Source organism: Larimichthys crocea, chromosome XI (assembly GCF_000972845.2).
Source record: "Larimichthys crocea isolate SSNF chromosome XI, L_crocea_2.0, whole genome shotgun sequence".
Classification (NCBI taxonomy): Eukaryota; Metazoa; Chordata; class Actinopteri; family Sciaenidae; genus Larimichthys; species Larimichthys crocea.
Genome location: NC_040021.1, coordinates 19,109,601 through 19,122,656, shown reverse-complemented (window position 1 = coordinate 19,122,656; position 13,056 = coordinate 19,109,601). Strand labels below are relative to the sequence as shown.

General features: G+C 40.6%; 1 protein-coding gene across 5 annotated transcripts in view; it reads right to left on the bottom strand.

Annotated features, from left to right (window-relative positions):
* cnih3 (cornichon family AMPA receptor auxiliary protein 3) overlaps positions 1–13,056 on the bottom strand; it is an 82,221-nt gene that overhangs the window by 63,530 nt on the left and 5,635 nt on the right. For all 5 annotated transcript variants that reach the window (XR_003463230.1, XM_027284558.1, XM_027284557.1 and 2 more), the window contains exon 2: positions 2,573–2,641. Coding sequence is in view for 4 of the 5 variants with exons in the window: in XM_027284558.1 (XP_027140359.1) it covers positions 2,573–2,641 (69 nt within the window). In the remaining variant the exon portion in view is untranslated. The remainder of the gene's footprint in view (positions 1–2,572; positions 2,642–13,056) is intronic.

Sequence of the window (13,056 nt, the reverse complement as noted above, 5' to 3'; positions counted from 1 at the left end):
GCCGCTTAAAGACCTGCACTTATTTAATATTCACTGCAAGTCACATTTGTTTACCAGACAGCCAGAGGATGTGTTTATAATCCAGTGTATTAACCTGTGAATTGACTATTGGTACAACATAATATTCTGTAAGCTGAAATAAATAAATGTTTCTGTTTCACTAAAAGCCTAAATTATGATCACATTATCATGAAACAGCCATTAAACAGTATCAGAGATAAACTGAAGTGAACACTGTTAACTATGATACTGTCCGCAGCTTTCAAGGTGACCCTGAAGGTCTCAGCACGATGTATGAGTTAGGCTGGTCTCCACTTAAGTTTACAATTGTAATGAAGTCCACATTTTCTCCTGCACTTGCTCATATTCAGGTCTTTTTCCTGAGTAAAGTTACAGTTACAGGTAAAGTTCTACATTCATGATAAGAATCTTCATCTTTACAGCATCCACAATTTGTATGTCATAAAATGCCACTGAATTACTGAATGAACTAATATTGTTCTGGTTCAATGCATTTTATCCATCTTTTAATGAAGAAAAATGCTAAATGGCAAAAGTATTGCTGTATTACTGTCTTGGCACCTTGGTACAGTAAGACAGTTCTTTCTGGCTGTAAGAACTGTCTTACAGGTGTTAGCAGGGAATTAGCAAACAATGATAGGTGCTGATGAGACTTGTTAACATATCATCTTGCTGTCTTTACAGTTTGTACATAGTTTTTAAAGAACTATTGTAATGTGGTTTATATTTTCTGCTGAAATAAAACATTACACCAGCTAACATTAAAAAAATAGGGTCTCAATACAACCATGCGATCTACTACAAACATGAGACAGTAGTAAAAGACTACTACAATAAACTATGGAACTATGGATTTTGTGCGTTTACTCATCAGTTTCTCCTGCACACATGAAATGATAGGGTTAATTTAAGGGGCAACTATTTAATGCCAGTACTGGCCCTTTAAATACTGACTAAACTGACCTGGTGTTTAATGTGAAAGTAAAATGAAAAAAAAAAGAATAAGAAGGCACTTCAAATTCATTACTAGACACCTTTTTAGATCATGTGTGAATCAGTGCTGATTCAGTGTCAGTCATGATTGAAAATATGGCCTTTGTTGAACATGAAACACAACTCACACGATGTCAGACATCGATGTAGATTCAATATTTCTCTGATGAGTTATTCCTATCTCGCGTAGCAGTACAATTTACTGAAAGTATCAGTAGAAAAACTCATAATATATCATCATATATTACTGAACACATCCGTGTGTGAGCATCATTTTACTGCTGTAGTGGTAGCTGTGGCTGAGGTGGAACTAATTTCAGCTAGTTTAATCAGGTGTTTCTCAACCAGGGGATTGGGTATTTAACAATGTATTGTTGACTCAACAGGGTCTTCTTTCCCCGCTGATTCTGCCAAGCCCGTTCCCTTGGCTGTGGTTTCGCTAGATAGTAGGTAGGGAGAGTGGGAATCTCGTTCATCCATTCATGCGCGTCACTAATTAGATGACGAGGCATTTGGCTACCTTAAGAGAGTCATAGTTACTCCTGCTGGAGTAAGCATGCAGGAGTTCCCCTGGTCTGCACCAGCCCTAAGTCAGCTGCTAGGCATTATAGTTTCTAAGCTTAGTATACGTTTTTATGTAACTATAGCAGTCAGATAAATACAGTAAGGACGTGTATATATAGTATAGTATGAGTATGAAGCATAAAATACAACATACATACTTCTCTCCAGGTATTGATATATTTAGGTTCATTTCAGCCTCTCATTTGTCCTTTATTTGAGGAAGTCCTGTTATTTCAATTCCCATCATATGGATACAGGTTACCAGATATTTAACTCACAATCTGACACACTCCAAAACTGATGTCATACAGTCATACAGTAGATACCCATCTTCCTACAAACTAATGAACAGTGAATGGAAGCCTTAAGCCAGCAGTGACATCTCAGAGTTCCCTGAGCAGATTTCCAACTGAGTTTGCAGATAGATGGCCTGAATGGTGGCATTCTGTCCTCGACTGAGTCTATCAAAATCCTAGCTGGAGCCATGAGGACTTAAGATGGATCAATTTCACTCCAAGGTTAGAAATGACCCTCACTGGGACTGTAGAGTGTCCGAAGGAACAAACCAACTTTGATTGTTATGTTTTCTGGATGTGGCTTGTCACTTGTATTTTATTTATATTTGAATTCAATGATTTGTTCTTGAATATGATTTATTCATATCCAGTGTTTTGGCCTAAAGCGCTATAATAGGAGTGCTTTAGAGCCAGAAAGTGAGAAGAGGGGGGCGGACAAAACCAGTATGAGGCCAGCTGTTTGATTTAAAATTAATGGAGAGAGAGAGAGAGAAGGGGGTGCAGGAATGTAGACTAGGAAAGAGAGAGGAATCTCCCGCCGTGGTGTTCTGGAGTAATGTTTGTGCCCTTCAGCAGACGGACTGAAATCGTTTTCCATATGTGCCAACAATTGCCTTCCACACATGAACAGTAAGACAGTAATCTAAAGAAACGTGTGAATGAAATGAGCAGAGAGAGAGATGAGAGATCAAACCTACCGCATGAAGTGGATTGCCCTGATCGATCGGCACCTTGAAGTCAGCCTGGAGCTCATCAAAAGCTGTTATCTGTGCGGGGGAGAGAGAAGAAGAAGTAATGAGGATATAATCAGTGAAATTGAGGGACAATATAGAATGAAATGTCTCACTCTGAAAGCACATATCAATGCCAACAAACGCCCGAGTGTCTGCCCCGAAGAAGACCGTGTTGTTACCAGAAATGATCTCTACCTGTATGTTAAATAACAGAAACACAACTGTGAACAAATCCTATGAAAATACCAAAAGCACCAGTGAAAGGATCCTGTAAACAAGCACTACCAAAAAACAGACGACTCATTGTTGTCCAAAAAAAATAAAAACACATTGAGCCACAACATCAGCATGTTATGAGTAAAACATCTTCGCTACAATGAAAATGGATTTATTCTGAGAGAACGTCGCACACACACTGTCCTGCTGGCATAAATACTCAAGCCCACAAAATGTGCTGAAAATAGACCTCATCAAATGCACTTTTTATGTTAGTTTGAGGAACACTTGCTGAAAACAACGGTGCTGTTTGTATAAAATTACAAATGCCAGACCAGTTTCTCTGTAAAGCTGCTGACAACATTCTAACATGCACGCAATGACGATTCTAATATATCGATTCACATATTCAGTAGAGTGGCACAGACAGTAGGGAAGCACTGAAGGATAGGTTAATGCTGGTTTTGGTACTGATATGGGATATGCTGACAATATGACAATGAGAAAATTATCAAATGACCGTTTCAACCTCTGAGGCCAGTGAGGTCCCCCCCAAGTCATTTGATTAGACAAGAGGCATTCAGTGAGTGCTGATATTCAGTATAAAACAACAACCTCGAGTGCTGATATTGCTTTTATACAACAGATCGTGAACGGTTTGTTTTTTTAATCGTTTATTTGGCTCTGTCAACACAAATGGTACCACCACCGGACCAGGATTGCACATAAGCAACACAAACATTTGTACAGGCCATCTGCTTTGTATCATGTATACATCAAAGCTGTGCTGATATTCAGTATAACAGCACTCTCTTGTGCTTTATTTTAGTTAACCTGTTTCCTCCAAACAGTTGCCATGTGATTGCAGGTTCAGTCTTAACAGGCAAAAACATGGTGTAGTCTGACCCCAGCATAAGTTGGAAGCATCATGTGCGCCTTGGTAATAATGTCAAATAATGATGAACTGAAGAGATAATACGCAACAGTTCCATTAGTGTTGCAATGGAGGCTACCGCACTACAAAGACAGATGTCATTGCTTAAATAGTTAGGCCTCGGGAGAGAAGTGTGTGTGTACAAGAGAGCGAGAGAGACTTCACAGGAAGAGATATGAGTGTGACAGTCAGTGTACTGTATCTGCATATGAGCTACACTGTGTCTCCAGGGTGTGTGTGCACCATAGGGGGGACTGTGAGATGTGAGAGCAGCGTGAGGATATCACTGTGTGTGTATATGGATCACTGTTTGTGTGGTATGAAAATGATATTGTGTGCTATATGAGAGAGAAACAGAGGCATGTGAGTTTGTACATGTGAATTGTGTGTGTTAGCCCAGTATGGGGAATTAACATCAGAGAGAGACAGCAGAGGTTTGCACCGATCACGGGTTATTTCCCTGGGCTCGCCCCCGCACTGACAGGCAGCTCTTTACATGTTATTTCCCAGTGGATCCCAACAGTGATCCTGGCTCATTGCCTCGCTCTGTTACAGTGTGTTAGCCTCCCCCGGGCTGTTCCTCATGGGCGACAAGAACACACACACACACACACTCACACACACACACACACACACTCACACACACACACGCGCACACACACACGCACGGTCTTCGTGCACTCTTCTACAGAGACACACATGAAAGTGGAGTTGAAATATCTCGCCTATACATCCTTATGTGCACCACATGAGAAGAACATTATAGACTGGATGTTCTTAGTGGATGTCAGGCTTGAAGGATCATTCAGCTCTTATTTTTCACTTTCTCTTCTCTCACTTACTATAGCACTGTAATGAAAGTAATTGCTCAGATGTCGAGATGTGACAAGGTCGCCAAAATAAAGTCTGATGAAGCAGGGAACAACTGTTGTAACAGTTTATCTGTAATATATAAACTACCTCATCAACCTATCCATCCATCCATATTAATCAAGTTCTTCTTCTCCCTAGCTATTACTCCCTCCAGCTGTTCGTGGGGCATCCTGAGGCGTTCCTGTGCCAGAGGTGATGGTGACTTAATGCCTCCAGCATGTTCTGGGTCTGCCCCGGGTTCTCCTATCAGTTGGATGCGACCGGAGTATGTCCACAGGGAGGCGTCGAAGAAGTATGAACTCAACTGGCTCTTTCTGACTTAAAGAAACAGTGATTCTACTACAAGATCCTTCTGGATGTCTGAGATTGAGACACCCTATGAAGGACTGATTTAAGCAGCTTGATCTCGTTCTTACAGTCATAGCCCTGGCTTTGAGGTAATGGTGAGCATTGGGATGTTGATTGACTTGACGTTTAACCTCCAAACTCGGCAGTGGCCAGTCTGGTAAAGGGTAGAAAGTTTTCTTGCCAGTTTTGGCTCCTGGAGCTGAGTCAGTTTGGTTAGCTGCTAGTTTGTGGTTTGCAAATGAGCAATCTTTCCATCACTAAAGTCTGTAAATGACTTCAGTAATGTAACATAATTCCCTGTTGGTCTCAGAGTCTGTGCTGGAACCTACTTTACCATGTTGTTAAGATATCTGATCCAGTTTTGCCAAAATCACTGAATAAAGTTCTAAAGTTGTTCTTTTGTACAGCAATCAGTGAGGCCCGGCCATAGATGACTGAATCAGAATCACTCAGACTGGATCAAACAGGAAGCACTCTGCGTCATAAGAGAGAAAGCATTTCATTGGATGTAAAATTAGTACACGGCCCTGAGTGCAGGATGTGCCATCAGTAACTTTTCATGGTTTATCAGGAAATGACAAACTGTAAAATATCATTAGGACAATACCTGAAAATATTGAAAACATGAATATTTGTCATTGTTGGGCCAGATACTCGAGTAAAGGTGACATATAGCACTAGACTTTATAGAGACTTTAAGTTGAACCAACTGTTTAGTACAAGTGGAAAGTTAGATCAAGCTGTCGGTCTGTAGTGATCCATAATGTTTATTACATAGATTTTTTTAATAATTCCAAATAGGTTTGTCTACAAGATGTTTGTCTTATCATCTGACTGTTTCTTGTCCCATCAAACTGCTTTCCAGCAACTACACCACATTCCCAAATACCAGCAACTAAATTGGCAAGCACAATGTTTTTATCACCAGTAGGGATGATGGCTAAAAGCACAAAAGACCCACATCATAATAATGTGGGATATCCTTTCAGGGAAAATCCACCCTAAAACAGAATTTCATCCTCTTCATCTTTCTGTTCAGTCAGCCACCATCAAAAGCAACATTTGCCCCTGAGCTGCACACCAGAGGACCAAAGAAAAACCCAAATCTGTGACATGCTCAGAGGGTGATTCCTGCTGAAGATATGCTGCCAGTGACCGTGGGTTGTTTTTTTGCAAATGCAGTTCTGTTTTGATGTGGAAGTTCACTTTAACAGACTGCTTTGAAGTCAAGGTTGGCTGGCAGTAACAGCAAACAAACTGGCACCCTCTGCTTCTCTCTTGGCACACCGAATTCGGCATAAACAGTGTGTTTCAATGCAGAATGTGGCTGCTGGTGGGTTGACACCTTGCTGTGTGTGTGTGTGTGTGTGTGTGTGTGTGTGTGTGTGTGTCTGCAAGGGAAATGAGGGGAACAGCGAGATGAATGTACCCTAATTTGTTTGTGTATTTGTGTGTGAATGTAAATCTGTGCTGTATTTGAGTCGGCTGAAACTATGACGGACCAAAAAACGCTGCTTTTCCCACCCTTCAGCCCCCCGAGGCATTCATATGGAAATAACAAGATTACAAACAACAACAGCAATCAGAGGAACCTCCACTCTAATGTGAAACACTACAAGGTCCAATTTAATTATTCAGTCTCGTTTTAATTATTCATTGGGATTTTAAACCCAGTCAATATGGGTAAATCTACTGCACAACCATTCCCGCCCAATCTGAGAAGAATCCGATGCCAAACTCTGCATTTATAATATGGATCAGCCGATTGGCATCTGAATGACGTTCGACATAATTAATGCGGTGTGTCCATTTCTATGCATTAACCAACAGGCACAATGCAAAGTTTACATGCAGGCTGCCCAATTTCCCCACAAGGTGCATTAAATTTTCATTTGGTGGAGAGTAAAATGCAGCGCCGAGCTAAGATCTGGTGTGAGTAAGCCTGCGTTTCTCTTTACTGCTTGTGATTTTTTTTTTTTTTTTTACCAACAGCAGGTTTAATAAGCAAATGTTAGGGAAGCCAAAAGGCAATCAAAATGGCTGTTGATGTCCAGCACGGTTTGGGATGCCCTACAGACAAATCCACATGCAAGGATTTGTGCTCAGGGAAGGATCACATATTGATGTTGTTTTTGAAAAGAAGCAAACAGATTTCCACCTTCATTTTTGCTACATTTTTGTCTTAAGCGTGCAGAAAACAACCCTGAATCCATCTCTGCATTTGGGAATTTTACCCTTCTATGACTATACACTGAACATCAAAATATGCTCCTCTCCTGCAGACTTCCCTGAGGTCGCTGGGGCGTCCATTCGCTGGGAGTTGGCTTGTGTTTTAATCGCCAACATGCTCCCGTCAGTGTCGGCCTGTATCTGTGCAGAACACCTTGGTAGGGGGAGACAGCTGGAGAAGGCAGTTTCTCTTATGCTAATAAACACTTCTGGCACAGTTAACCCTTTCATGCAATGTGACGAGATCAAATGAAACAAATCTCTTCCTCCTGCAAAACTTCTATATCAGCAATCTGCATGCATGAGTCACTTTCTGCAAAGCCCTACAGCTGAGAGATGAGCATACGCGAATGGATGCTGATGGTTATTAGACAGAACATCATGTATGACACATTTATGTTTGTTTAAATGAAACAGGCGGGTGTGACTGTGCCAGGAAATGATGCCGCAGTGACATTACAGCAGGACAGTATATGTGTTTGTCCTAAAATCAATGGCTGGAGTTACATTACCATGGAAACATTGATCTCAGCAGCACTTGCTTCCTTAGAGGCTGTTAGTGAGACGATATTGTTAAGGTTCATCTTTGTTTCAGACAAATTAGAGGTCATCAAAGACAGCTGGAAAACGGCCAAAACTGAAGTGACACACAACAGTGTTTAAATATCCAGTGAATTATAATTCAAAGAACTGGAATAGCAGCTATCAAATGTGATAGGGGTCAGCTGGGTTATATAACTCTGCTGGGTTACTCTATAGAGGTTTAGAGAGCATTTCAGATCATTGTCTGATGTTCAGAACCTCTTTTCCAACCACACCACGGAGCTCTTTTCAGTGAAAACCTCAGAAAAACGCTACTGTCATCAAACAGCAGAGAAAGAAAATGAGTTACTAGCCAGTGAGCTTCAAAACGCTCTATAGAAAGCCATGGCTGACATCATGGATACTATGTCCATATTTTATGTCTGTGGGTGGCAAACATAATAAATGCAAATGCTGCTTTGTGTTTTGTCTAAATAGGAAACTTTGTACAGTAATTATATATATATATATATATCCTGTCCTATGTCCTGCTGCCAGATTTTTGTGGGCATCTCAATATCAAAAAGAGAGCTTCTACAATATCTGTAACCCAATTTCTGCTGGTTACAGATGTGAGTGAAAAAGATATTAGGTCATAATTCCCTCAAGTCTGCCACACATTATTGTGTTTACAAGTTTTCTTGACCTGTGTAATAAGACAATATTCCAGTTTATCTTTTTTGTTTTACAAAAAAAGATCTGCCAGATATGTCTGACAGAGCACTACCATGCTTTTCTACTAAATCTACTCTAATGATCCCACTGCACTCTTAGTGAAGTGAAAGCAATGAGACAGTTCACCTTCACACACATCAACCAAAAGATTCTTTACATGATTTAAACCAAAGAACTACTATTACACCAACCTGTGTATCATCAATGCTTTCTACTTTCAGTGCTGACTGTTATTCACGACTGTGCATGTGAGGCGATGTGGGAGAAATACCAATGTAAATCTAATCTAAATCCATGAATCCTCGCAGGCTTTACCTTGTCAGCTGTGATCACTTGGCCCACATAAATCTTCACTAAACAACTTCAACTAAACATACCCACAAAGGAAACACTGGAATAGTGATCTGTATGATGTTGCAAGCAATATCTCTATCATCTGTAATCAAACCTGATCCTAAGACATTCAGAGTGTGATAATAAGACCTGTATTATTTTCTCTTGCAACATCATCACTGACAATGCTTTAGTATAAGACTAAAGAAAAAAGGCAAGCAAGCAAAGACTCCACACACGTTTGCAAATTATCTGTCATTATTTAAATGTGAGGAGGTGGCAGGTGAAATAAGAAAAGAGAAAGGAGTGGACAGGAAAAGGGGGGAGGACGAGGATCACCCATATAATTCAACAGTGTATGCACTGTGCAGTGGAACAATAGAAAACAGTGGAGTCAGAATGATGGATGAGGAGCCAGCAGGGGTTAATGAACACGGATCGATGCTGAGCCAACCTAGCTATACACTGAACGCCACCTCCATTATAGCCTCCAGTGCCTGGTGCCAGAAAGCCCTGTTGACTGTTTGCTTCATTGAGATTACAATCAATCGTATCACCTATGCATTTCTTCCCCCTGATGTCTTACTAGGGCACCTTGAGCCCAAGCTACTTCTGAGTTTGTACAGTTCAGGGGACTGTGGCGGCAAATCACTGTGGCTCTGCATGCAAGTGTAGATGTTATGGAAAACCCAGAGGACTTAAATTCACTTCCTTTTGTTTTATATATCGTATTTCATAGATTTCATGGCATTTTCAAGGCCGCAGAGGTACTGTGACTGAAGACAGGATGGCAAAAAGTAAATTCAGGTTTCAGGCTTCTTAAAACCAGGGCCATAGATTCATATTAGAAACATTGTACTCATTGAGATCTGTAAAGGTGTTAGCTCACAAATCCTGTTCTCTCACAGTGTACAGACTGACTTCATGGTTAACCTTCCACTTAGTTTTCTACAGCAATGAGGGATCTTTACCAAGATGTTGGCCATGCATCTGTATAACATGTAGTTAACTTGTGAAGTTTGGTTAGGTTTACTGTTGGTGTCAAAGTCTTGATCTCTCACCTACAGATTCTGCATTCATATGAAGATATCTATTCAGGGAAGTTGGGTAACGAAAATATGTGGTTTAGGAGAAAAAAAGCATGATTTTGGTTCAAATAAATATGTTGTGACATAAATAAGTCAACACACCGATTTCTATTTACATAGGGCAAAAACCTTGGTCTCCAGGGTGAAAGTCCTTGTGTTTGTTTGACCCATCCGCCCTTAATAACTTCCTCATGAAAACTGTCACTCTTTACACTACATCACCTGACAAGGATAGGTTGCATTGGAGCAGACGTTCGCTCAGTGTCTCTATAGCACAAAAACTAAAAGGTATTTTTTGTTTGACTGTGACACAATGTCTGTATTTGACTCCCTGGGAATGAGAATGGGCTGGATGATTGAATTGAATTGCCATTTTGGTTGCTCTAATCAGTTTCCAATGTTTTTCTTGATAAAGGTTTCATCTCTTGTCACCATTTTTCTGTCCCTACACCACAGACTACTTCATTGTAGGGCCGTCGCACCAATTCCCATTTCTTTTTCAAGAACTCACCAAAATGAACCAGAAGAAGGAGGTTACGTTCTGTCACTAACTTAACTTTGTAGTGATCTGTCTGGACTCAAATGATCAAATTATACACAAAGAAGTGTACAATTGATTATCACTAACTAAGAGTTACCTTCATGCATTGCTCAGGCAGCTACTTTTTAATATGGCCACCCTGTCCAAAATCTGCCATCTGACACACTACATGGTCCTCTACACTGATGTCCCCATATGGTGAATATTAAATGAGTCCATTATTTCTCAAACATTAAGTAGAAAGCTGACTGTACTTCATATTTATTTCATTGCTGTTACTAAGACATGAATAATCCAGATGGAAGACAGTACGAACTTTGAGTGCCCTCCCCACAACACAAAGCGTTCCTTGCTGTGACTAAAGTGGTCTTTTATTCTGTCTCTAGTTAATTATTTTGTTCTTGATCTCGTCATCTACTTCTTTGTACTGTATCCCGTGTTGTGACATGCCTGTCTGCTGGAAAAGCTTGATCCCCCACTCTACCATGAAACTTCAGCCTTCGCACACAGAACTTTAAATTTAATTTATCTCCCTGTCTTCCTTTGATCTCTCTATCTGTACTGCTGCCTGATCACAGCTTTGCATCTGCCTTTTCCTTCCCTTTCATGTGTGATCATATTTTTGTATTCTGCCCCAGTCATCTATCCAGACGTCCTGGTCTGAACTCCCAGTAAGAGAAATCTGCAGACGCTCTGGCCTTTACTCCTTTTCTTCTCCATCATCCCATCACTCCCACAGCTCTTGTCATTTCCCTCTCCTTCACCACACTCTGCCTCATCCCCCCCATCATCTATCTTCCTGTGACTTTGTCTGTCCCCTTCCTCTGAGGCTTGACCAGTCTATGCCCAGCAGACGCCTGCAGTCCATGTTTGAGGCGTTACAGATCACAGGAACAAGCTCTGGCAGGGTAAGGTAAGTGGCACAAAGTTCAGTTTCAATCTTTCGTCCTCAAAGTCTTCCTCCATTCCATCACGCCCCATCTCCTTGCACATGGCAACCCGATGAAAGAACTTATTTCGCCCCATCATCAGAGACATCAACAGATGAGGCAGCATTATGGTTGTTCAGTGTGAGCGATTATTCATGCGACACCTCTGTTAAACCTGCGAATGCCCTGTACTTGTCAAAATCTCAGTGTGATGCAAAGTCACGCTTGGCGAGGAAGCGATGCCAAGTGCGATGCTAGCTGAGCTGCTCCCCTCCAAATCCATCCTGAAGTGTGCGTGAAATCCTGATGTGTAGTGTCGCCTCGGTGTTATTTAAACCATGCATGTTTGCTTTGTGTGAGGTAATTTAAGTAAATAAATGGAAGGCAGGTGGAAGGCAGAGGGTGAAGAGAAAAAGAATTCATCCCTCGCTGCCAAGGCTGGATTAACCAAAAAGTGGATCCTGAAGGCAAAAATGGGCTATGAGCCATGCAGTGTATTTATTCTGTTGTCTAAGTACCCATCGGGCACAATGCAAAGTTAAGACTATGGATGACAGCTTCATTATAGTTTGCTTAGGGCCCCAAAAACCAACAGCTCTACCCTGCCTTAGGTCTGGTGTATCAGATAGTCTATGATAATCTAATTGAACACAAATATATGTAGGAATATGAACCATGTAGGCACAACATCAACTCAAGTAAGAACAGGATTGAACCTAGGGTTTGACACAGTGCTTCTTGACAAGATCTGAAGAAACTACCCCATTGTCCCCAAGATTTTGCTTCATTCTGTGTTTTAGCCACACATCTTCCATGACAAGTCTCTTGATTACAGTGCAGTGACATTATACCACTTCTACAATTATACCACCACTACAATACAACATCTCTTCCTAAGGAAACAGATGTACAGTTATTAACTTTCAACTTTCATCAAGCACTAGATATGAGAATTCCACTCTCATGTTTGTACACTAATAAAGATTGTATCAGTGGATGGAGTTAGCTTGACTTAGCATTAGGACAGGTAACAGCTAGCCTGACAATAAAAATGTCTACAAGCACCTTCAAAGATCACTTCAAATCAAAGATCAACAACAGCTACCAACCCATACTGCACTATTTCTTAGCTAACGTTCGCCTATCGATCTGCTCATCTCTTGGCAAGAATGAGAATAAGCAGATCTCTCAAATTGTTGAACTTATCCTTTAATAGTAAACTACTCACTGATGTTTTATAGAAGCCATTAAGAAAAAAATGGGTTGCCAGGTTGTGAAAAATCCCTGAAAAATGATGACGTTTTTTCATTTGGTAATAATACAGTTTTAAATGTTTGTCACCCATTAATTCATGCTCATATGGATCTCTCACTTTCAAATGAGCCATTAAATAAATAAAAAATTATGACCATATGGCAGCCTCAGAGGTGGGCGAGCAGACAATGTAAGTAGCTTAAGCATTATATACAAATATGAATGAATTAATCATTAATAAAGCAAAGTTGCTTATTAGAAAGTGGTGACATTGTTTAATCAATTAAATTACTTCTAAACTTAAACTTGAAGCTAAACTGGTTCAGTAGCCCACTTTGCCTAGTTGGTAATTCAGCCTTACTTATTTCTCCATCCATACAGAATATGCATTCATACCTCTGCGTACTGTCCATGCACTCGTTACCTAACTTGTAATATGAAGGAAA